Genomic DNA, 27168 nt, shown 5'->3' with positions numbered 1-27168 from the left:
TTGGAATGACATATACCATTGTTATGGTATATATGTGGTTAACATTTCTACCCGATGGCTACGCGAGTACCGAGGTTGCACACGGTTTAGCGCTCACACGTCATTTCCTTTGCCTATACCTCCAGCGTTTCTTGACCGATTCACCACAAATTTCGTGTGGATGTGGATATGCTGATGCTTAAACCTGGCGCAACACTTCAAAAACATTGCTTAATAATCGTTGGAGTTGTAACTGAAACAAAGCATGGGCGACCGCTCAATCGCTGAGCGCAGCTAGGGGTGTTCGACCCAAGCGTACGGATAGTACCTCTCACGCTAGCATAAGGCGTTTGGCTGCCAGTCGGGGCGACATTATTATTAATATTATTATCATTATTACCATTATTATCATTGTTGTTGTTTTTGTTGTTGTACTTGATGTTGTTGTTGTTGTTGTTGTTGTTTTTGCCTGTGTAATTGGAATGTGCTTGTATTATTTTGGTTTTTTTATACATGAGAAATGATTGCGTGTTGTTTTTATGTTGTTTTCATTTATATGTTTTATATCTATAAAAACGCTATAAAAGTGAAAGAAACGGGCGCATGAGAGGAGATCTCCCCATAGCCCGTGAATGCATTATTACCCAAACTACAAACAGCTGTGTCAGATGTATTATGGACTAGTCAAACGCTAGTGACAAATGACGAAAACAATATACCTGTAGGACTTTGTCGAATGTGAAATGCAATGAATCACGTGAATGATGGGGTTTCGCACCCATTGATTATAATCAGAAACGCGTAAGTGTGTGTGTGTGTGTGTGTGTGTGTGTGTGTGTGTGTGTGTGTGTGTGTGTGTGTGTGTGTGTGTGTGTGTGTGTGTGTGTGTGTGTGTGTGTCTTTGTGTGTTTTGGGATAAATTGTTAGTTTGTCTTTTGAGCACTAACACGTATTTATGTGCGAAGTGTTTTTACCGTCTGCTTTTCTGACATTGCTATTGTATAATAGCCAGAAAAAGTGACGGTCGTGATGGTAAATTGAGATCAGTTGCATAATTTTCATAAATGCATGTCCACTTTTATCAATCGATCGAGCAGTTGTAATGATAAGATGCTCAAGATAGAAAAAACACAGACTGAATCAACCGCAATGCATATACAATAAACAAAACAAATCTAGCCAGGCAAAACTGATGCTACCCCAATATTGCACTGTTGCAGTGGAAGAAGAAAATGCAATTATCTATATGTTGTGTGGTAGGTAAAAGCAGTTGAACCAATTGTGTATATCAACCATTGATATATATACATGCCTTTCGAAAAACACGCACGTGCGTCACACACACACACACACACACACACACACACACACACACACACACACACACACACACACACACGTGCGCGCGCGCGCACGCATTCACGCACAAACACACACGCACAGATACACGCACGCACAAATACACATGCACGCATTGACGCATACACAAACACACACACACACACACGCCCACACACATACACACACACACACACACACGTTTCTGATAATAATCGTTGGGTATCCGTTTTAAATTTGCATAATAAGTCGTACATAAAGAGTACACAAAGAGGTTATTTCATGTGAGAAGAAACACAACAAACGAGATTGCGAATGATGCACCATATCCATCGCTAAATACATCAACGATAAAATCTCTCTCTCTCTCTCTCTCTCTCTCTCTCTCTCTCTCTCTCTCTCTCTCTCTCTCTCTCTCTCTCTCTTTTCAAAACAATTTTAACGGGTGAGGGAACATTTTTGGAAGAGATGTAAGCATGACCACATCACCCCTCTTCTTCAAACCCTACACTGGCTGCCTGTTCAACAGAGGATTCAGTTCAAGATCTCCACACTCTGCTTCAGAAACTTTGATCTATCGTCCCCTAGCTATCTTTCTGACCTTCTTGATGTCTACTCCCCCTCTCGCTCCCTAAGATCCTCCGCAGACACCCGCCTTTTTAGGATACCATCAGCACGCACCAAAACATATGGCCAGCGCACCTTCTCCTACCAGGCCCCATCCATCTGGAACCAACTCCCGCATTCACTCAGGCACTCCACATCTATGCAATCATTCAAAACCTCACTCAAAACACACCTCTTCCCTCACTAGTCCGTTAATGACCACACATCACCCTCTCCTGCTGGTCCTTGATCTGTCTCTTTCTTTCTCCTTCTTCTTCCCTTTCCAGCTCTATTCTTCTTCTCTCAACAAACTTTATGTATCCAATACTTTATTTATTTATTTACGACTGTTTTTCCGTCTAGAATGCATGTGCCTGTAGTTGGTATGAGTGAGTGTGTCGCGTTCTCGCTGTGCGCCTGTCTGTGAGTGTATGAGTCCTTGTCGATTTGTGTTTCGTATAATGTTCACTATGTATTTTATATTTTGTAAGCGCCTAGGGCTATATTTAGATTAGGCGCACAAATGTTCATAATAATAATAATAATAATAATAATATAATAAGCCAAGAAGAATGAAATACATATTATTTCATATACATTTTTACCCGTTTTGGATTTGTGTACGAATAACAAAGAACAGCCTTTTCAATCACAACATAGCAACATCTTGTAGCAGGCGTAATGTCGACTTCATAAAATATTCTCTTTTTGTGTTTGCTATATTCGCCCGAACATAGGATGAACAATCAATCTTCACTGTCGTGTATGTCATCAGCACATAATGTTTGCGAGCAGTTGTTATTACTTTGGACTGTAAAGAACAGTTTCAGAAATTGTAATTGGTTGTCGATGCTACGTCTATAAACTAATGAGAACAACGAAACAAAAACGTTATTCGTTTTAAAACTTTGATATAGAAATTCTGTTGATGAAAATCATAAAAGATACGCTCATCACATGTAATTATTACACACACACACACACACGCGCGCGCGCACACACACATATACACATACTCACACACAAACATACTTATACACATACAGACACCCACACACACAATCACACACATATATATACACACATACGCATACTCACACACACATACACACATACAGACACGCCACAGACAGACACGCCACAAACAGACAGACAGACACACACACACACACACATACACACACACAGACACACACACACACACACATACACACACACCTGCAAACACAGAAACGAACACGCACTCACAACCACGCACAAAGAATGAAAGATTCTTGGCAAGCATAGTGACCGAGACTTGTAATAGGTGGAACGTCTTGGACCAGAAACATGGACTTTCTTTTACGTGTTCCGTGACGTTATTGTAGGTTTGACGTCATAATGACACAGGAGCAAAAGAAAAAGAGGAAGGACACGAGGGCAAGCAAACTCATTTGTTTTAGGGGATCATGAAAATAGGGGGAGGTAAGCCCCGGAAGATATGAGTTACGGAACTTGTTCGCAATCGTCACTACGCTGTGCATTGATCGGTGTCGGATCCCTTTAAGTATCATGTTTTCGTCAAAACAGTTGAATTATCAGCCAAGCAGATACTTTATATCATTTTTCTCCAGCACCAGTTGGCCAATGTCAGCTAAGACGTCATTCGTGTGTATAACCAATCTCAAGTAGGCTGTACTCAAAATAGTTGAATCATCAGCCAAACACTCTTTTTACATGTAAATGTTTCCTTATTTATCCAAGGTTAGCAAGAACGTCACTCCTGATCTCAAGTAGGCTGTGTTCAAAACAGTTGAATCATTAGCCACGCGGATCCCTTCCGCGACTCCAGTACCAGCTTGCCAATGTCAGCTAAGACGTCACTCGCGTGTGTGACGCAATCTCTAGTAGGCTTTACTCAAAATGGTTGAATCATCATCAGCCAAGCACATTATTTCTATAACTGTTCTCGAGCACCAGTTTTCCAATACATGCATCAGCAAATACGTCACTCCTGTGTATGACGAAATCTCAAGCGGGCTTTACTCAAAATAGTTGGATCATCAGCCAAACAGACTCTTTCTAATATGTATCACTTATCTCAAGCACCATCAGTCCTGTATGCTTACTCAAAACTTTTGAATCATCAGCCAAGCAGATTCTTTCTACCATATTTCTCTAGCACCATTCTGTCAATGACAATGTCAGCAAAGACGTCACTAAGCTGTGCATGACGCAAACTCAAGCAGGCGTTACTCAAAAGTTTTGAATCATCAGCCAAGCAGATCCTTTGTATCACATTTCTCAAGCACCATTCTGTCAATGACAATGTCAGCAAAGACGTCACTAAGCTGTGCATGACGCAATCTCAAGCAGGCTTTAACATACTCAAAACAGTTGAATCGTCAGCCAAGCAGATTCTTTCTACCACTCTTCTCTAGCACCATTCTTCCAATGTCAGCGAAGACGTCATGTGGGTGTTTGACGCTGTCGAGTGAAGCCAGAGATGCTTGCGGTCTGGGCCTACCAAGGTGGAAGGATCGAGCCTCTTGCCTCAGAGGGAATGGAGCAGAGAGGGGTAGGACCTTGGTATCGTACGAGACACCCCATGAAGGATGACAGACGGTTTCCCCACACATCACCTGTCAGAAAGAAGAAACAAATGATTATTATAAGGCGATTATTAGTGAAGAAGAAACGTAAAAAGAACGTCTAAAGAACAGGAGAAGGTGTATGGCGTGAGATTTGAGTTACACAAACACGCGAGCGCACGCACACATGCACGCTCTCTGTCTCTCTCTCTGTCTCTCTCTCTCTCTTTCCATCAATCTATCTCACTCTCACTTCTCTGATTTGTTTATACCGTACTCCATTTCATCCTTTCAACGCCTTTCCCCTGGATCTTTGTTGCTAATATTGACATCTGCTGATGAAAACTTGTATTTGCACAAAAGCAGTTGTTTCCCTTGTTCCGTAAACTGGACGATTTTTTCCCATTTAAATTCCTACCTATGCAAAGAAAAATAGCATTTATACCTCGCTTCAACCAAACATTTTCCTCCAAACATCAGTAAACACCGGTAACTGAATTTCTCTTTAATTTTGTTTTCGTTTGTATAAGAATAGAATGCCACGATCATTCTATTTCAAACAAAACCTTGCGAAACAAAGCAAAAGGGAATCATGGGACGTACAGAACTTGGCAAGACGCTGGTAACGTTATTTACTCGTTATACCCCTTTTGCGGTGGGTTTGAATCTGTGCGGTTCCTCGGGTTTCGTTGTTGTGTTGTTGTTGTTGCAAGAAACAGTCAACTTCCTCTGTAACTGTACTGTAGACGATGTTCGGAAATAACTCAGGTTTGTATTGGCTGTGAAAGAGTAAACACTTTTGCTTTTATTGAGTCAAACGTTCCCACGTGACATCTACAGGCCAGTCACTAGTGAGGGAGGGGGGGGGGGGGTCAGAAAACACGTGAACAAGGAGCACGTGTAGAAGGTTTGCCTCACTAAAAGCAAGACAATTCACTCTTTCACTACCCATACAAAACCGACAGAGGTATTTCCCAACATCGCCAATTGCCAGTCCGGTAACCTCACCTGTAAGTACTTATCAATGTAAACAGTATCTGGATAGTGCTCAAAAGTTCTGTAAGACATTCTCAGGGAGTTGTACGCCCAGTCATCGTCACGGTAATCCCGCATGCTTTCCAGGAAGTGACGTAACCAGGGCGCGTGACGTCGAGACAGGATGACGCCATTGTTGAAGATGTCGGGCCAATCGCTGCTGGCTTTGTTGTACTCCACCTCCAGGTCGATGACAGTCGGGTAGGCCAGGAGCCAGTCGGGTACCCGTTTAGTCCAGGTCACGTCAAAATCTTGGTAGGCGCCTCCATATTTGTAGAGAATCTCAGCCCTGCGACAGTAAAAACTTTAAAAATCATAACTTGCACGGATTCGTGCAGATGCGTATACAAGTAGAATTTCTCGTAGTAAGGGACTTTTTAAGTTTAACATTACCTCAGACCTGTTGGCCGATATTACAGGTAATGGTTATACGTTGAGGATATGGTGTGATATTTCGACTTGAAAAAACCAACTGGCTTATCAGACACGCCAACATTGTGGCAGCTCGCTTTCCCAAGGGAGAAAGCATCCTTTGGCTTTTCTCGTCAAAATATCGAGAGAATGACAAAGTAGACGCACACCACAAGAAGCAAACGCACAGCTGCACATTCGCAACAACAACAACAACAACAACAACAACAACAACAACAACAACAACAACAACAACAACAACTGCTTAACTAAAACACTGGAGCACTCACCTCAACACATCGGAAACGTGCTGTATGACCTTGACCTCCGTCTGGTACACTGACCTTGGCCTATCGGCCTTGACCACAGTGACATTCTCTCCAGCAAGCTCCTCCCACCAATGACCACGTGGGGCAGTTTCCGCGTGCAGGTACACGCGCTCAAACCCGCCGACATACAAAGCGCTGAGGATGTTGAGAAAGTGGGGAAATCTCAGCTCGCTGCTCACGTCTTTACCCCCGTCCAGAATAACGTAATGAGAAATCCTTGGAATAGGATTTCTAAAGTCCTGTTTCGCTACTTGGAGAGCTCGTCTCCCGTAAAAAATCCATTGAGCAAGCTCAGCCGATGGAGTCTTCTCTGCGTAGATGTCACGTGGTAGTACATCTGACGCCATGATGACGCAGTGCGCGTGCGAAACTAAGCGGAGGTCACTGTCGTACGCATCTACATGCACACACTGTTTCTTTGACGCTGATTTCGCCTTGTTCAAGTCTGATGCTGGGAGCTCTTTCAAACTTTTGCTGGCAAACACGATACCCTGTGATGGGTCTGATGCGAAGGTTGCCGAGAAGAGAGAGATGGGAGTAACGGCGGGGTGAGGAGGAGGTCGAGACAAAACGGCGCCATTTCCGATGACGACTCCGCCCTCTGGTGGTAGAATTTCGAAGGCAATATCCATCAAATCGGAAGAACCGAAGTTTGCTTGTTTGAATTCCAGTCCAGGTATCGATGACTTAAGTTCCTGTTGTGTTAAGAAATAAGCATGTACTCATGATCTGTTTCACGAAAATAAAAAGAAAGGTTGCAAACCTAAGCAAATGGAAACAATCAAACTAACTTACAAACACACAAACATACATACATACAAACAACAAACGAACAAACAAACAAACAAACATACAAACTTGCCAACACACAATCGTAGTTATATTCTTTTGAGTACTTTAATTTCTGAGTGAAAGCTAAAATATCAGTTGAAAATGAAACCATCATTTTTTACTTTCGTCACAATCATTACCAAAGTTACCGTTATAGCCATTACTTGCGACACTATACTCACACAATTTCAAGAGAGTAAAACGAATTTATTTCTATCGTCAGTTGGTAATCATATCAGAAATAACATAAAGCCTGTATTGTCCACGCTAACATGAAACGGAAACGGTAGGCCTCAATTGACGATGTCCGGAAATAACTCTGTCGGGTTCGTATGGGTTGGGAAAGAGTGAATACCCTTGCTTTAATTGAGGCAAACTTTCCCACATGACGTTTTTGACCAATCACTAGCGAGAGGCGTGTCTCCACGCATGGTCAGGATCAGGTATGCAAACACATCCCTCGCGAGTGATCGGTCTATAATGACACATGGGAAAGCTTGCCTCTATATGCTTCCAAGAGAAACAACTTTTACAACACATGCAAACCTGACAGAGTTGTTTCCGAATATTGTCTATTGAGACCTTACCATTTACGTTTCATGTTAGCGAGAACAATACAGGCTTTATTTTATTAATAATGTGACACAAAAAAGGATGATAGAATAAGTTGAAGGGCTGGTAGGTCTCAATAGAAACATTGAGGCAAGCTTTCCCATGTGACTGTATAGGCCAATCACTAGCAAGGGGTGTGTTTGCACATGTGATCCCGACAATGCGTGGAGACACGCCTCTCGCTAGTGATTGAACAATGATATCACAAGGGAAAGCTTGCCTCAATGATTCCAAGAGAAATAACTCTTCCTGAACCCATGCAAACCCGACAGAGTTATTTCCTAGCATTGTCTATCGAGACCTACCATCTACGTTTCATGCTAGCGTGGACAATGCAGGCTTTATTTTATTTCTGATGTGACTAACAAATGACAGCAAACGAGAAGAAGAAGAAAAAGAAGACTAATAAATGACGATAGCAATAAATTCATTCCGGTTATTTTTTCGGCATTCATCTATTAATCTGTACTCACGAGTAACCAGGAGTGGTAGGAGTCTGTCTGAGGCATGGTGGAATAGTGGAAGATGATTTTCAATGGCTGCAGGACACGCACTACGCTCAACAGGCTCAGACAGTCGCGGAAAACGAACTTCCTCTTCCTGCCACTCCACACGTAGTGAACGATGGTCACGCCCTGTATAACAATAAATAATCATGATAACAACAATTGTCAGTAAGTACTGGTGTCACATGACTGATGTGAACCAGTTGATTGGCTAATGGCGATGCGCTAAAACTGTTAGCGCACTCTTGGAGTGCGCTAACTTTTCCAGAGCGTATTCTTCCGCCCTTTGCCTAAGCGAGACTGTGCTCTCATCCTCAGAATTAATTAATGACATGTAGCTTATATTCTCCACAATACCAAATGACCATAAATTCCCTGCTTCTCAATTAAAGCAGAAGTGGGCTTTTTTCTGGCAGATTGCATGTGCCTGTGCCACTGATCTAAAAATAGAAGCCGCTGTGTTTCATCTAATTTTCGCCGACTTGCATAGATTCTTCTCATATTCCGTGTTAGTGGCATGTAGCTTATCATCCACATTACCAAATGATGAGTTAGTATACAATTCCCAGCGGCTAACAGAAAACACAAGTGTTATTCCGATAACGTACCAGCTAGACCAGTTTGGAAGACTGACTCGATCGACTCTGTCATACGTAGCAGACTACACAGAAATACGACTACATCAGTTCAGTAAATGAATGGTTTCCGAATTATTATTTCAAGGCAAGAACAATCGTAATCGAAAACGTGTAGGGTTCAGAACGTTCTTACCATATATAAGACTTAGTACCAGCCTGCCTCATTCGTGCAGACACAGTGCAGACTGCAGTGGTTCGATTGCCCTAGCCTAGCAGACGACATAAACCCCGCTCAGCAAATTAACATGTTGGGCAAATGTGAACGAAAAAACGATGGGGATATAATACGTGTAGGGTTCAGAGCATTCTTACCGTTCATATTTAGTATCAGACTCCCCGATGAGTGAAGATACAACACGAGAAATATGCCACATTTATTTTGAAAATGTGCTAACCGTCGAGTCCCGCTTCGAGTCAATTCAAGGGGAGTCACTCCGCACAGTCAATCCGTCGAAGCTCGACTGGAGGTTTCGAATCGCAAATAACGAAGAGCACAGTCCTTTCTCCGAGTTCAAATGAGGTCTCTCTGAAAGATCATCACTGTTCAGATTAACGCTACACTGGAATTTACCAACAGAAATTAAAATGCGTGTGACGAAAGCCCGACACATTTGAGACACCCCACACAAAAGTAGATCTTACTGTACACGACCTGACCACACAGTTATGCCTATTCAAATGCGCGTTGCAAAATGTGCGTTTGGAATCTTCTTTTTTCTATGGCGGTACTGACAATATCGTTATTGAAACAATCCCAGTGCACTAAGGGATTTATAGAGCACATCTCAAAAATAAGTATTGAACTCAGCGCTATGCGCTTCGTTCAATAATGAATTTTCTCGATTTGCTCTATAAATCCCTTAGTGCACTGGGATGTCTCAATAACTTAAACAATCATCATCATCATCATCATCATCATCATCATCATCGGCATTTCCGTCATCATTATCATCATCATCATCATCATCATCATCATCATCATCATCATCATCATCGGCATCATCATCGGCATCATCATCGGCATCATCAACATCATCATCATCATCATTATCGGCATATCATCATCATCATCATCGTGAACACTTATGATTCGCGCCTTCTCGAAAGAGCTCACGGCGATGTACAATGGAAGAATTACAAAAAAAGTGTATACACCCATGCTTGCTGCATAAAGGTTTCACTATTTGTTAATGGGTTCTAAATTGCAAAACAGTTATTCCGACGTCAAATGTTTGGTTGAGACGCACGTCCTCATAATAAAACCTTAATCGTCCGATTCGTTCCCTCGCTAGCTTTGTTTAGGCGTGTGAGGCTCATATATCCTCTTTTGCCACATTGAGGAACCTAGTTTTTGGTCATGACAGTCTGTAACCCAAGTCCAAGCTGCACACTGAATTTCAGCTCTATTGACCCATACATAGGCGGACAGACAGACAGAATGACAGAGTGAAACCTTCACACCCCCCCCCCCCCCCCCCGAATATACGGGGGTGTAATAAAGGGGAAGTTAGAAAAAAAATAGTAATGAAACACTATGGACATGCAGGAATATGAGACTTGTCGTTTTTGTTAAATACACTTTACTGTTTTAAAAGTTCTTAAAAGCACATTCATAGTTATCAGTATAGAACCTATTACTTTGCAGGGTCGCTTCAAATTGTAAAACGTTTATTCTAATATGCTGACTGTGTGTTGTTGTTGTTGCTGCGGTGGGTCTGAGTCTTTGGGTGGATATGGGATGAGAGTTTGGTGAAGGATGGACGATGAGAAATAACGACACAACGCAGTCTCTCTGTCTCTCTCTCTCTCTCTCCCTCTTTCCTCCCTCTCCCTCTTTCCTCCCTCTCCCTCTTTCCTCTCTCTCTCTCTTTCCTCTCTCTCTCTCTCCCTCTCTCCTCTCTCTCCCTCTTTCTTCTCTCTCTCTTTCCTCTCTCTCTCTCCCTCTCTCCCTCTTTCCTCTCTCTCTCTCTCTCTCTCTCTCTCTCTCTCTCTCTCTCTCACTCTCTCTCTCTCTTTCTTTCTCACTCTCTCTCTCTCTCTCTCTCAGTGAATCAAAGAATCAAACAGGCTTACACTCGGAGGGTCTGTGTCGTGTATCTGTCTCTCTGGCCATGGCTCCTGCCATAGAAGGTCACGTGTCGAACGCGACGCTGTGAATGGCTGAAATTGTTGACATACCTGTGTTTGATTAATTATACCAATTACATCATGCATGTAATAATCGTATTATTTTCTCTCACATACATACAACGAGATTACAACTTACTCACTTCAGAGTTCAAAATAACTGAGATATTTTCCCTAGGGACCCTTGGACCATAGGCTCGGGAATGCCGGGAAATGTTCCCGAGGAAATATATAACACGAGGTGTGTAACCTATTTACTCCTCTTTTCTGTAAAAATCTAACTTTTTTTGACACAACCCTGATGTAGCCTATTCTCAACTCGCCAATAACCCTCCGCATGCGAACATCATACCACTACATCCGTGAGAGAGAGAGAGAGAGAGAGAGAGAGAGAGAGAGAGAGAGAGAGAGAGAGAGAGAGAGAGAGAGAGACAGACAGACAGAGAGACAGACAGAGAGACAGACAGACAGACAGACAGACAGAGAAAGAAAGTCAGAGACTTTCATAGAGAGATAGAGAGAAGCCGAAGAGTTAAAGACAAACAAAAACAAACAGATACTGTCTCACTTGCTGTCCTATGTTGACAAACCACAGGAGGAGCGACAGAACAAACAGTAGAGCGAGCAGCACTCCTTTTTGTTTCCGACATGGAGATCGCATTGTTTCAGTTGGAAACCAACACGCTTCACGTGAAAAGGTCATTGGCTGATCAATTCTGACACCCTTGACTGTTAAAGAAGGAGAGAAAACAGTAAATAAACAAGTCGCGTCAAGCCATATCAAAACATTAAGTCAATCTGCCGATCTAAAACTAAAGGATTGACACTGACATTATGGGGTCAATCATTTTAATTGGAGGAAATGTTTTAAATCAATTAATTCATTTTAAAACTATGAAGCTGAAATTCAACCACAGCGGGCAGGAATGAGTTAAACAATGGTTTAACAAAATGTCAATGAATTTAACTGAAACATTCGGTCGCCACAGTGCCGCCTCAAGATAATTTAAAGGCGGATAATCCGTCATTAAAAAATGTGTTTTACCCATAACAGAAAAAAAAGCGCCCCGGATATCATCCAGGAGAATTAACATGTAACATTTCACAAACGTCTCTCCAGATGTTTTCTGTGAATTTCGTTACACACATACACACACACACACACACACACACACACACACACACACACACACACACACACACACACACACACACACACACACACACACACACACACACACACACACACACAAACACACACACACACACACTACAGTGCTTGCTACAGTGTCCCGAGATTAAAGTGTCATGGGCGGAAAATAGCACTGATTCGACGAGTGGTTCCGGGACTGCAATCTGGTGATATGTCTCGGTCGGGGTAACAAAGTCTCTGTAGAGAACGCCGTTCTCTAACACGAAGTGGAAACTATTTTTCCCTTGTCTCTTTAATTCCCCGCTGGAAGCAAACTTGAAGTAGGCATTTAGTTTTGGATCTGCCCCTTGAAGTCTCTTCAACTCATCTTCGTCCACTGAAAGTTTTGTTGCTGGAGCTCTGAGTGGTTTCGTTTCTGTCTTGTCCAGTGTCGACTGCGCTCGAGTAGTTGCAGCAGCTGTGGAAAGCTGTTCTGCTCCTGGTGTTTCTGGTTCGTCGACCACCACTTTTCCAAATAATCCAGGTGCAGGATGAATCTTCTCGAGGTTTCCTAGTAGTAGGCTAAGTCTATCACTGGTGAGTCAATCACACAACAGCAAATGTTTCCGGTTTAAGTACTTGTTTCCACCGGGACGACTGCTAGAGGGAAGGTTTCCCTGTTTCCTCCGAAGGAGATTGTCGTCTTGCTCTGTCCGGTGTACTGCTCTGGGCGAACCAGCGATCTTCTCACTCCTGCTGTCACTGCACCTGAATCTTTCTTTCTTTATTTGGTGTTTAACGTCGTTTTCAACCACGAAGGTTATATCGCGACGGGGAAAGGAGGGAGATGGGATAGAGCCACTTGTTAATTGTTTCTTGTTCACAAAAGCACTAATCAAAAAATTGCTCCAGGGGATTACAACGTAGTACAATATATTACCTTACTGGGAGAATGCAAGTTTCCAGTACAAAGGACTTAACATTTCTTACATACTGCTTGACTAAAATCTTTACAAACATTGACTAATATTCTATACAAGAAACACTTAACAAGGGTAAAAGGAGAAACAGAATCCGTTAGTCGCCTCTTACGACATGCTGGGGAGCATCGGGTAAATTCTTCCCCCTAACCGGGATGCCGTTGACAGTTCCTTTGGAAATCTACGGTTTTTGGCTGCAGGTGTATTCCTGTTTCATCGGGCGCAAAGCAGTGTTGGTTTGCCCCTCTGTAAGCCTGACCTACATCCTCTTGCGACGTGGCCTACTATTCCACACTTGTAACATGTGATGTGAGCGTCTTTCTTGGTCTTGTCTATCTCCGCTTGATAGTCCTCTCGATTTGAGTCTGTCTGGAATGAGAACCGCCTTTGCCACCCCTCTGACTGCCTCTGTTCGTATGACCTCCTCTGTTCTGAGATGCGCTGAATGCAGCTACGTTGTCACCTTTGCCTGCTAGTATCTTGGACGGATGTGCCACGCGATAGTTCTCTGCAAACTCAATAAGTTCCGCCAGCTTCTTTGGGTTCCTCTCGCGTAGGAACACGGCTAGCTCTTTCGCTACACTAGACAGCATCTGTTCCTGGATCACTAGTTCTGCTAGGCTCTCAAAGGTGTTCTCCGTTGCGTTCAGCTGTACCCAACGATCAAACAGGTGTCTCAGTCGAGTCCCAAATGACAAAAAGGATTCTTCCACTTCAGGTTTCGCAGACCTGAACTTCTGTCTAAAACCTTCTGCGTTACAGTGAAACTTTGTCAATAAACATTCCTTCAAGGTCTCGTACTGTAGTCCTCCCTTTGCATTCAGAGTATGAAACAAATTCAAAGCTTGACCGTCTAGAACTGCGCTAAGAAGGATTCCCCAATCTTTCTTTGGCCAGCTTAACGCTTCTGCATGCGCTTCAAATCTACAAAGAAACGAGTCCATAGAATCTATAGCTTCCTTGAACATGGGTAACCTAGGATAGTTCCTCGGGTGGGTCTTTTGCTCTCTGTCCCGCTGTTCAGGTTGCTCTTTATTCTTGCTTTCTTCTATACGAGTCCTCGCTTCTATTTCTAACTTCTGTAATTCAAAGTTTCTAATGTCTTCTCTCTCTCTCTTGCTTCAGCTTCCTTTGATTTAGCTTCAGCTTCAGCTTTTACAGCTCTTTCCCTTCTATCAGCTTCAGCTTCAGCTGCCTTAGCTTTAAATTCAACTTCATCTGCCTTAGCTTTAGCTTCAGCTTCAGCTGCCTTCGTTTTAGCTTCAGCTTCAGCTTTGATTTTTTCCATTTCCCTACTCACGATCCTTTCATCTCTCTCCATGCACTGCAGAATATATTGCTGTTGCGCTTCTCCAGCCATACCTAGTTGTTTCGACTGGGCCAGATATTCATCAAAATTGGTATTCTTGTAATCGCTCGCCATCTTCAAAAATACTGTACAAATACTCAAACAAAAATTGAACTCACAACCGACGTGATCTGAACACGACTTCAATAAATATCCGCTATTTAACTGAGGTCTTTCAGTTAAACTTTCCACAAATTATATTTGTTCAACACTGTGATTCTATCACACCAACTCACTGTTTCACAGTGACAGCATATGGATTGTTGTTCCTTGAACAATTCAATCAATATATCAAGTTATTCTAGTGTAATAACTGTTTACAAGTATTCACAAAACATTTGACAAAAATTAATGACAAACAAACCTTGAAAACAAGACTATTGGGAGAATAAGAAAATAATAAGAAAAATTTCGAAACATTAAAATTAATTTCAAAAATGTTCTATTATTCCTACTAACACAATCTATAATGGGCACTGAGCTACTGATTGGGATGGGGTTAAATGTAATTAAAAATGTGACCAAATAGTGTAGACTAAATCAAGGCACACTACTAAGTAAAAACATCAAGTTTATTCAAACATGTAAAATGTCCAAGTTACATTTTAACTCCAATAGAGTGGTACGATGGTAGCAAGGATCAAACAATGATCTAAAGAGCAATAGGGAAGAGCTTTACATCTTAATACTAAGGCAGGAAAGTTGGGAAAAAGGAAAAAAGAAAATTAAGGAAAGGATTCATAGTTCTTTAATAACAGTAACATTTTAATTTACTGTTAGGTGATAATATGGGCGAAGTGCTATTGAAAAAGGATGTATCAGGGAACGCAAAGACGTTTCCTTCAGCCGATAGAAAAAATTGGAAAAAAAGAAAAAATTATGAACCAAAGAAATTGAAAAAAAATTATGATCAAAATAAATTTTTAAAAATTAAGTTTTATGACCAAAAAAATTTAATTCTCTAATTCCAAAAAACTATTTAAGATTTACACACTTGAGGAACAATTCAGAGGGGAAAAAAATTACATCACATAATCATAATATGAATACAATATAAAATTTCCACACAAGTGGAAGTAGTAGGTATGCTAGATTATAATAATACTTAAATTCATAAACTTCAAAACACTTAAGTCCCACAGGAAATACCAGTCTGCGTAACTACTCACCACGTTACTATATTACTCAGGTTTTAGCCCAAAATAAAACAAAAGCAAAAAAGCAAAATTAGTCAAAACCAAAACAAACAATTTATAACAATATTTTATAATGTAAACAATCAAGCTTAAACAAGGTTACATATAAGCACAACAACAACTATCTGCCCCCAAACTTTTATAAGATTATCTTAAGACAATGTTCAGTGTCGGGAACAGAAAGGTTCTAAAGATGGCTTAGTGCCCGTGTAAGGAGGAACGGTAGCAAAGAGGTTAAAGATAAAGAAGCTTATTCACACTCAGACCAGTTCTTCCTTAAAATATTATTCTACTTAGTTGCACTATGCTATAACATTCAAACCGCACTCATTTACTCGCTTTAAATTCCCAGAAAGAAAAAGATCACTGAGCCCGCGTGCGTCACGAAATACACGTACAAGTTATAGCCGCACCCCTTGACGCTGGAGAAGGGTACACTCAAGACGATTACAGTACATTCACAAGTTATCTAGATCTTCCAAAATAAATTACTGTCCCGGTACTTAGTAAACCTTATTTCTTGTCAAAAAATCAAAACAAATTTTAAAAGAACAACAAAACTTTACATTATTTAATCAACTTTATCAACTTTACTTCTTCATTTAACTATGAACACTATGAAATGTAAACCTGAACAATATGTAAATCAAAACAACAACAACAGCAACATTTCAACCCGTCCCAATATGGAACACAGGAGAGGTAGAAAAGGAGAGGTAGAAAAACAGAGAAAAAAATTCTATCTACTTCTGATCTAAAAATAACTTACACAATACATACGTATATGACGATGGACAAAGGCAAAATTGGTTAAGTTACTATTTTAAGTTTAACTCAATTTTAGTTAGGAACTCATTATTGACTCCTTCAAAAGAAGGTTAGCGTTTACGGCACAAACTTGGGGTCACCATTGTGAATGAATGCAAATGCGCTAGTACGCTATCATACAGGAACAAACACAACTCCAAATGTAGGTTCCCTCCACTGTATTATACAGTTACAATAAACATACACACAAATACACACAATCATGAACATAAATGTTAGGTATTCAAAAATTGGGTACTCACAGGTTTGGATGCAAAAACAACTCGAGATTACAATCTCGTGCACAATTTCACTAACAAAACCCTCTACCCTTCACTTATGTAGAGAAATACACAAACAGTCCGTGAACTCACAGGCACACGATATCTACTTTACTGGTATCGAATCACGGCTCGTGTGTAGTCAGAAAAACAGTTACAGTTCATATTCCGGCAGACTCAAATCACCGTCTGCTCTGCCTACTAAACACTCATTATATCTTATGTAATTAAGATCTTATAGACATATTTTAACTCTGTTCATACACAGAATTACACAGCGTCTATGGCCGTTCACTAGGAAATGTATCTGAATACTAATTCCTTCCACTGGCGACCTCGGTCTACTCAGTTCCTTTCGTCCTGTGACCTCTATGGTCCAACTATACGGACAACCATAACCTTGCAATAACTTCGCGAAATCCCGTCGAATTTCAGCTATGCTGGTCTAGAGTTATGATACTTCGGCGGCTTCTCAGATCCTTCACACTTGTCATCTGGTCACTATCTCCCTCTCAGACCGGTTATACGACGCACTGTTAAGTGCTTTCCTGTCGCATCTATCCGGGCTTCCTTCCTCCCGGCCGATTACTTGGACAACCCCTCAATGTCCAAGGACAGTGGTAAAGTGTAACAATACCCTAGTTGCGATTTACAACGTCAACTATTCTCGGTCATCAGTGAGCTGAATTCACAGTGCGTGCCACACACTTTGCTATGTCACGCTATAATTATCTCTGGTAAGCGCTCTAAAAGCGTAGAGGATATCACTGTCAAACTTTGCCTGTTAGTGTTATTCGTGATTTTCTTCACACTCACACACACACACACACACACACACACACACACACACACACACACAAACACACACACACACATACACACACATACACACACACAAACACACACACACACTCACATACACACAGACAGACAGACACACAAACACGCACACACACGCACACACACGTACGTGTTATGCTACGGATGTCTTCCGTGTTAAGCACTTTATTTTTTTAGCCATACACAACATGTCCGAAAAAGAAAAGACAAACATTAACAAAATAAACACATCATTTTGTCGATGTTCCAAGCCACTATATGTCAGATTGCGCTAGATAATCACTGAGCGTGAAAAATGCCTTTGCTATCGCTGTGAATGACACTGCATGGTGTCGTTTTTCAACCATGCAACGCTTGATAGTTAAAGGCCCGTCTCACATCTGGCCTTGCTTTGACATGGAATAAGACCATCCCTCCACTTGGTCATATAGTAAAAATCAATACCCCGGCTGGTTGTTGTGGTGAGTTGGATTTTTTTTTTTATAAATGTATTATTTATTATTATTTATGAATGTATTTAATTTTAAAAAGGCACAATAAACTGCCTTTTACGAAATTAATCATTTAAACAAATTACCACAGCGCACAACGAGCACCCAGGCTGTTCATTTTTGGTTAGGCCAAAAAAAAAAATAGTCTGTTTACGGTATCCCGACCGACCCTATTTTTTTCGCGCGACCCTAGACTTTTTTTTGGCATTTGGAAAAAAAACCAAAAAAAACCATCTTTGTTTTTTGGCAATATAACTTAAAAATATGATTTTTGGGGAAAAAAATTAAATAAAAAAAAAATCCCGACCTACCGACCCTATTTTTTTTGCCTATGTTACCGTAAACAGACTATTTTTGTTGTTGGCCTTATTGACCGAGTGGAGGGATGGCCTTAACCCATGCAAAAGCCTGGCAAGATCTGAGATGCTAAGGGGAATTGTTTTCACGAGGTGGAGTCGGCCTTTAAGTGCAAGTCATGTCAGTGGTGTACATTGTCAGACACCTAACACACTGACGGGGGTTAAGCCAAGGCCATTACAAAAAAAGTTGTGCTCATGCTATCAAGAGAATTCACTGAAACTGTTGGGAATAGGGAGATTTAAGTACCAAAAAATCTATAGAAAGCCAGTAATAAAATGGCATTATAAAGCGTATACATGTCTGAAATTTAAGCTTATATAATAACTCTACGCTATGTTAATATGGGTGCATCCGCGTGCGCGAGTGTCAAACCGCTCGTTTATTGGTTCGTACTTTTGGTATACCTCTGTTTCTGTCTGTCTGTCTGTCTGTCTGTCTGTCTGTATATCTCTCTCCCCCTTTCTCGCCCTCTCTCTCGCTCTTTTCTCTCTCTCTCTCTCTCTCTCTCTCTCTCTCTCTCTCGCTCGCTCTCTCTCTTTATCTATGTCTCTCTCTCGGTTTCTCTCTCTCTGTCTTTGGGTGTATTTCTCTCTGTCTGTCTGTCTTTCTGTCTCTGTGTGTCACACACACACACACACACACACACACACACACACACACACACACACACACACACACAAACACACAAACACACACACGCACACACACAAACTCCCTCTCTCTCTCTGTCTCTCTCTCTCTTTATCTATCTCTCTCTCTCTCTCTAAGATTACTACTTACCCACCAAACAAAAAATATCACAATTCCTCACTTCACACCGAGTGCATTGCCCACTCCAACCCTGCGCGGAAAGTCACCTGCATAAGTGATGACTTTTAATGCTGTTGGTGAGGTCTACTATTAAACCCTTACTGACAGCGAAGAACTTGGACAGGCTAGACAGCAGCAAAATGTTACTGTCGATCAATACCCAGTTTGTCCTACGAGCAGAGAGTGGGCAAAATCGTTTGGACACCAGCGACTGAACTTCAGCACACTCTACACGCGCTTCGTAAGATACCTAAATGACTGTAGACTGTATACCTACTACAGTCGAACCTGCCTATAACGACACCCCAAGGGACCGACCAACCGTGGTCGTAATAGGCAGGTGTGGTCGCTATGGAAATGTGAATAACATAGACGGAAAACTCGTCTGAGACGCTTGGAAGTGGTCGTTGTGAGTGCAGGTGGTCGCTTTCGAGAGGTGGTCGCTAGGGTAGGTTGGAAAGTACCACGCGAGGATCATCTTACTTGTAAGAAAAAGGTTTGTGCTACTACTGATTATTATGGGCGTGTCACATTTATCACGCGGAAGGACTCGAAATCAGTTTATCGATCAGTCAGTAGCTGAAGAAGAAGAAAGAGGAAGAAGAAGAACAAGTCGCGTAAGGCGAAAATACAATATTTAGTCAAGTAGCTGTCGAACTCACAGAATGAAACTGAACGCAATGCAATGTTTCAGCAAGACCGTAGCATCGTCAGTCCACCGCTCATGGCGAAGGCAGTGAAATTGACAAGAAGAGCGGGGTAGTAGTTGCGCTGAGAAGGATAGCACGCTTTTCTGTACCTCTCTTCGTTTTAACTTTCTGAACGTGTTTTGAATCCAAACATATCATATCTATATGTTTTTGGAATCAGGAACCGACAAGGAATAAGATGAAAGTGTTTTTAAATTGATTTCGAAAAAAAAATTTGATAATAATTTTTATATATTTAATTTTCAGAGCTTGTTTTTAATCCAAATATAACATATGTATATGTTTTTGGAATCAGCAAATGATGGAGAATAAGATGAACGTAAATTTGGATCGTTTTAGAAAAAAATATTTTTATTTACAATTTTCAGATTTTTAATGACCAAAGTCATTAATTAATTTTTAAGCCACCAAGCTGAAATGCAATACCGAAGTCCGAGCTTCGTCGAAGACTACTTGATCAAAATTTCAACCAATTTGGTTGAAAAATGAGAGCGTGACAGTGCCGCCTCAACTTTCACGAAAAGCCGGATATGACGTCATCAAAGACATTTATCACAAAAAGGAAAAAAACGTTCGGGGATGTCATACCCAGGAACTCTCATGTCAAATTTCATAAAGATCGGTCCAGTAGTTTGGTCTGAATCGCTCTACACGCACGCACGCACGCACACACGCACACCACGACCCTCGTTTCGATTCCCCCTCGATGTTAAAACATTTAGTCAAAACTTGACTAAATGTAAAAAGTAATGTGTGTTCAACCATGGATGCATGCGTAACTGCGTGCATGAATGCACACACATCTTAGCAAAGTTTATTCCGGTTCAGTGTGCGTACAAATATAAAGAATACAAGCACTATTCATCTCCTTGAAATTCAAAATCACTTAAAAAAACTAATTATTTTTCCTCGACTTAATTTTTGTTAATCTTTCACAATGCTCTGAAGGAAGCGATTTCGGTGTATGTGTGGGTGTGGGTGTGGGTGTGGGTGTGTGTGTGTGTGTGTGTGTGCTCAACTGACACAAATCACAATAGCACTGCATATGTTGCTTGATAACTTAGCTTGATCCGGTTTATGTCCCACTGGCGAGACATGCGATAACGCGTGGCACACCCCCACCTCGCGATATCAATAGCGGATCAACAAACACAGTCAAGATCAAGATAACAGTGCAAATGTACTCGCCAGTACTGTTATCTTGTTTGTGTTCTTCTCACCTGCAGTCCCTTGTTCCTATACTGACAAGATATTTGACTCCTGGCTGTCATAGCGAACGAGAGAAAAAAGACTACAGGCTGTCATGACACACTGACACACACACACACACTCACACACACACACACACGCGCGCGCGCGTGTGCACACACACACACACATACATACACACACACACGCACACACACACACACACACACACACACACACACACTGACACACACAGAGACAGAAGCAGAGAGAGAGAGAGAGAGAGGGATGGAGGGAGAGATAGAGAGAGTGCACTGGTACACACAAGCACACACACACACACACACACACACACACATATACTCACACACACATACACACACACGCAAAGAGAGAGAGAGAGAGAGAGAGAGAGAGAGAGAGAGAGAGAGAGAGAGAGAGAGAGAGAGAGAGAGAGAGAGAGAGAGAGAGAGAGAGAGAGAGAGAGAGAGAGAGAGAGAGAGAGAGAGAGAGAGAGAGAGAGAGAGAACTCGAACTCGAAAACTTTATTACCGAGGGATGATAGCATTAGGTCCATATGGTCCTTTCTTACAGCTAGTCCCTACTATAATACACACATGAAACAAAGAACAAATATGAAGAATTAAAAAAATAAATAAAAATAAAATAAAAAATAAAAAAATAAATAAATAAAAAAATTTAAAAAAAATAGGGAAAGGTATAACAAAATAAAAATTCAAAATTCAAAATTGTGCTTGTTAATGGAAGCATACTATACACTTTCTCTTTTACACATCCTCACACACACTCGCACAAAGTGTACACCGATTTAGTCGTTAGAGAGGTGCTTTCGGAGCTGTCTTTTAAAAGAGGAAAATGATAGACATGACTTGATATTTACAGGTAGTGAATTCCAAAGGAACGCACCAGAATAAGAAAAACTAGTTTTAAACAAATCGATGCGGGGCCTTGACAAGGCAAGGTTATTTCGAGTGTGTGAATAATATGACGGAGATGAATTGAAGAGTTGTATAAGGTGTGTTGGGGCGTCCTTGACGACTTTATACATAAATGAACATTTATTATACAAAAGCTGCTTTTTTAAGCTTAACATCCCAATACTTTTCATCTTTTCCTTTGTAGAAAGAAATGGACTGGGCAGAACTAGTTTAGCAGCTCTACGCTGGAGCGAGTTCAGCTTCTTCAAGTGAACTTCACTACACCCGTCCCATACTATGGAAGCATAATCAATATGGGGTTTTATGTGGGCATTGTAAAATAGTTTTCTTGTGTCTAGATTAATAATGCTTTGTAACTTTGACAAAAAACCCAGGTTTATAGCAATTTTTTTGCAGATTCCATTGATGTGAGTCTGCCATTTGAGATTATTATCAACAGTAAGTCCCAGTAAACGGTGCTCAGCTACTTGCTCAATGGAGTGCTCATTTAGGGACAGACTCAGAGTCATTTCTGAAAGTTGATGTTTTTGGCGAGTGCTGATTATCATAGACTTTGTTTTTACTGGATTAATAAGCATACGATTTGCAGAACACCACTCAGAAACATCGTTTAGGCTCTGTTGTGATTTGTCTTGAATTTGTGCAGGGCTTTTTCCTGTTGCATGTAACATATGACACTCAACAGATTCAGACTGTAGGTACAAGGGCAAATCATTTATATAGATGCAAAATAATACAGGTCCCAAAACAGACCCCTGTGGCACTCCACATTTCACAGTGCCCTGAGAAGAGTACGTATCGTGTACGTATACAGATTGAACCCTCTCTCTAAGATAAGAGTTAAAAAAAAAAAGGGACAGTGCTTGAACTGTTCAAATAACATTTTAATTTCTGTAGAAGGATCTCGTGATCCACGAGGTCAAAAGCTTTTTTTAGGTCCAAGAAAACATCACCAGAAATGTCTAACCTATTAATGGATGAGTACCATGAATCAGTTAATCTGGCAAGGGCAGTGTTACATGAATGTTGAGAGCGAAAACCAGACTGAAGTTGATGCAAGAGATTGTGGTCCTCCAAATAAGTAACCAGATGTTTCTGAACATGCCTTTCAAGAGGCTTAGATAATACAGATAACAAAGATATAGGTCTAAAATCATTTAAGTCTTGAGAACCTTTTTTCTTTGGCAAAGGTATGACTTTCGCTTTTTTAAATTCTTTTGGAAAAACATTGTGTTGAATACATAAATTATAAACATAAGTCAGAGACTCTACTATATAAGGAGTAGACAATTTTAATAATTTATTACTTATTCCATCAAGTCCGGAAGACTTTTTATTTTCTAACCTTGCTATGTACTGGCCAACTTCATGGATGGCCATTATCGGAATAACAAACGCATCCGTGTTTCTTAATTTTTCATCACAGAGCATCTGCAAGCGTTCACAACAGGAATGTGGTTCTGTACCTGGAGATTTTGAGTGAGAATCTACCAGTGATTCAGCAACGGACAAAAAATAATCGTTAAAGTCGTTGGCCTTTATATTTTGAGGAATACTACTATTTTTTGAGGAGTTGCCTTTTAAAAAAAGTGTTCAGGGCGCTCCAGACTTTTGAAACATCTTTGCTGTTACCCACAAGTTTATCAAAATATGATCGCTTCGCGTTTCTCACAAGATTCTTTACTCTGTTACGCGCTTTTTTATAATCTTCAAATATTTTGTTTGTCTTCAACTGGTCGCGATACGCCATTGCTTTGATGATATCAATGGTTAACCAGGGAGGAAGTTTAGGATGTCTTACTCGTTTCCGCCTCACCGGTGCATGTCGATTTACCACATCGATAAAGAGGGAATACCAGGCTTCAAGTGCCTCGTTAGGATCAGTATAATTAAGCACAGAAGCAAAAGGTGTACAATTCAAATCATTAAAGAAGAGACCTTGATTAAAATGTTTAAAAGACCTGTATGAAATATATGTGTGACCTTTTGATTCTGCCTTGGGTAACTTCATCAATTTGGAACAGCTTACAGGACTATGATCACTTACACTAAGGTCGGATACACAGGCACCTAAGACTGTGTCCGGGTTATTCGTATAAATATGATCGAGCAATGTAGATGTCGTTGAAGTTATCCTTGTGGGTGACCGTTTACACGCTGTTTAAGCCCAAATAACTGAGTAGTTGATTCCCAGCTGGGATGGGACTTTAACATGTCTATGTTAAAATCGCCAAGTAGCATAACGTCAGCATTGTGTTTGCTCTTACTATAAACATTGTCTAACATTTGTACAAAATGATTATACCACTCAAAATTTGCCGCAGGATTTCTATAAAGAAAACACACGAATTGAGGGGCCATTGATTTACTGGGTTTGAGTTCTAACCAAATGAATTCTACTGCGCTGGGTTCCAGGTCTATGCGTCTACGCGTAATGTGTTTAATTGAGTCATGAATATATACCGCGATTCCGGTCTGCCCTTGTATTTCTGGGTCTCGCCTTTCAACACAATAATCAACAATCGCGATATCATTATCGGAAACCCTGGAATCTAATCTTGATTCAGTAATACCAAATAAATGATAATTCGGAGACGCTTTTTCAAGGAAGGCACATACATCATGAACCTTATTATAGAGGTGATACACATTTAAATGACCAACACTGAGCATAATAAAACAAGGAATAAACACACACAATAATAACTAACACATACACAATAACTGTTACGAAAAAAGCAAAACAACAACTGTCACGAAAAAAGCAAAACAACAACTGTCACGAAAAGAGCAAAACAACAACTGTCACGAAAAAAGCAAAACAACAACTGTCACGAAAAAAGCAAAACAACAACTGTCACGATAAAAGCAAAACAACAATTGTCACGAAAAAAGCAAAACAACAACTGTCACGAAAAGAGCAAAACAACAACTGTCACGAAAAGAGCAAAACAACAACTGTCACGAAAAAAGCAAAACAACAACTGTCATGAAAAGAGCAAAACAACAACTGTCATGAAAAGAGCAAAACAACAACTGTCACGAAAAGAGCAAAACAACAACTGTCACGAAAAGAGCAAAACAACAACTGTCACGAAAAGAGCAAAACAACAACTGTCACGAAAAGAGCAAAACAACAACTGTCACGAAAAAAGCAAAACAACAACTGTCACGAAAAAAGCAAAACAACAACTGTCACGAAAAAAGCAAAACAACAACTGTCACGAAAAAAGCAAAACAACAACTGTCACGAAAAAAGCAAAACGAGAGTCAGGTCAAACTATAAACACAAACAACAAATTTATGCCGGCAGTCTTGCAACACTATGGTAAAGTTTCACAATAGCGTCACGCACCTCTGCGCTGACACTCGAGTTGAAACAAACGAGTTCAGTCAGCCTGACACAAACACAACACCGTTCAGGCGAAGCGGGCAGATTACACGGAGTACGTGGCAGTCACCACTCACACACGCTGGAGGGAATAATTATAGTCTTCAATCACGCCCTCGCAGATTTCCACATGAAACTAGAGAGAGAGAGAGAGAGGGAGAGAGAGAGGGAGGGAGGGAGAGAGAGAGAGAGAGAGAGAGATGTGGATAGAGAGACTGGGTTCACACACACACACACACACACATACACACACACACACACACACCCACACACACTCACCTTTTGAAAAGGTGAACAACACAGTTATAGTGTGCAACAATGTAGGGAGAACGACGAGGATGATTCGCAACCTGCAAGCACAGCGCCATTTTGTCCGTTTTCTGCTCGTTGTGTAGATTACTTCCCTTACCCAGCTGTGACATCTCAAATTCGCGGAAGAAAACACAATAAACACAGACACTTTTCGATAAGCTGAACAACACAGCTATAAAAGTCATACAGTGCACCGACAAAGAGAGACAGATCGGCAGCTTGCTTGCAGTAGCGACATTATGTCTGCTATCTGCTCGTTGTCAATGTTGATTGCTCCCAGCCATTCCTATCAGCATCACACCGGTGACACTGTGACGGTTCCCCTACGCTTTGTGTCCGGTGCCCTGACCCTTTGTGTTCGGTTCCCACTCGGTTCCCACACGCCAAAATTCGCGGACAAAACATCCATTTATGGTAGTATTAGGCAATGTTGCTCTCTGAGAATGGTCTTGTTAGATCTGTGAGTGTTTACACTACATGCCTAGGTGCTGTTGGATTGAAGGTTTTTGATATTTTAGCCGTTATTAGGTAGAATGCCTTCCACTTTACTGCAAAACTGCATAATTCGTAGCATCGGCAAGAAATATCCTACCAAAAAATGCCTGCTTGGAACTGTCGTTGGTCCAGCAAAAAGTTCAACATGTCTGTAGCAGACAGCCCAAGTTTCAAGATTGTAGGGCCATCCAAACAGCCGTAATAATAAAAACAACAAAAGTAGTCAGTGAAATTGGCTGTGTTCGGTCCCCACACACTTTTGTGACGTAGGCGTGACGGTTCCCATAATTCATTGTGTCGGTCCCCACTTTCTGTGTCGGACCCCACTTTCGACCTAATTCTCTGTGACGGACCCCACAACCAGCCTATTTTGTGTCGGTCCCCACACCTTCTTGGATTTATGACTTGCCGGTTACTTGTATCATTGTATTCATTGAATCTAATTGTCTCGGAGTTATTTTTCAGCAAAAACCGGCAAGGCAGCACCTTTTGTGATACCAAGTAAGTCAGATGACATCAGTATGTGTGTGTGTGTGTGTGTGTGTGTGTGTGTGTGTGTGTATGTGTGAGAGAGAGAGAGAGAGAGAGAGAGAGAGAGAGAGAGAGAGAGAGAGAGAGAGAGAGAGAGTGAGAGAGAGAGAGAGAGATTGACACCTTTCCAGATCACTCCGGTTATGCGACACTACCGCGAGCGTCACTACCGCGTGTCACACTACGGCGAGTACGACACTACCGCGTGTAACACTACCGCGTGTCACACTACCACGAGTACGACACTACCGCGAGTATAACACTGCCGCGTGTCACACTACCGCGCGTACCACAACCGCGAGTACCATAACCGTAGAGAGAACGCATGCAAACTTACTTCTTGTGAGTTTGTGTT

At 41.3% G+C, this 27168-nt stretch overlaps 1 protein-coding gene across 3 annotated transcripts; it reads right to left on the bottom strand.

Moving 5' to 3' along the window:
- Window positions 1-3226: 3226 nt before the first annotated feature.
- On the bottom strand, window positions 3227-26075 carry LOC138973523 (uncharacterized). Of its 3 annotated transcripts, none has more exons than XM_070346234.1 (7): window positions 25755-26075; window positions 11551-11711; window positions 10929-11033; window positions 8185-8346; window positions 6230-6963; window positions 5502-5817; window positions 3227-4544 (listed from the first exon to the last, which is right to left on the bottom strand). In XM_070346234.1, exons 2-7 carry the CDS (start codon window positions 11683-11685, stop codon window positions 4308-4310), a joined length of 1689 nt encoding a protein of 562 aa, XP_070202335.1. In that variant the 5' UTR covers window positions 11686-11711; window positions 25755-26075; the 3' UTR covers window positions 3227-4307. The 3 variants fall into 3 exon arrangements, with proteins under 3 accessions (XP_070202335.1, XP_070202337.1, XP_070202336.1); XM_070346236.1 differs by having other exon boundaries at window positions 10929-11015; XM_070346235.1 differs by lacking the exon at window positions 25755-26075 and adding an exon at window positions 16709-17392.
- Between the last annotated feature and the right edge of the window lie 1093 nt (window positions 26076-27168).

This window comes from Littorina saxatilis, linkage group LG8, assembly GCF_037325665.1.
Source record: "Littorina saxatilis isolate snail1 linkage group LG8, US_GU_Lsax_2.0, whole genome shotgun sequence".
Classification (NCBI taxonomy): domain Eukaryota; kingdom Metazoa; phylum Mollusca; class Gastropoda; order Littorinimorpha; family Littorinidae; genus Littorina; species Littorina saxatilis.
The sequence above is the reverse complement of the archived record's forward strand: the minus strand, read 5'-3'. Positions and strand labels throughout refer to the sequence as shown.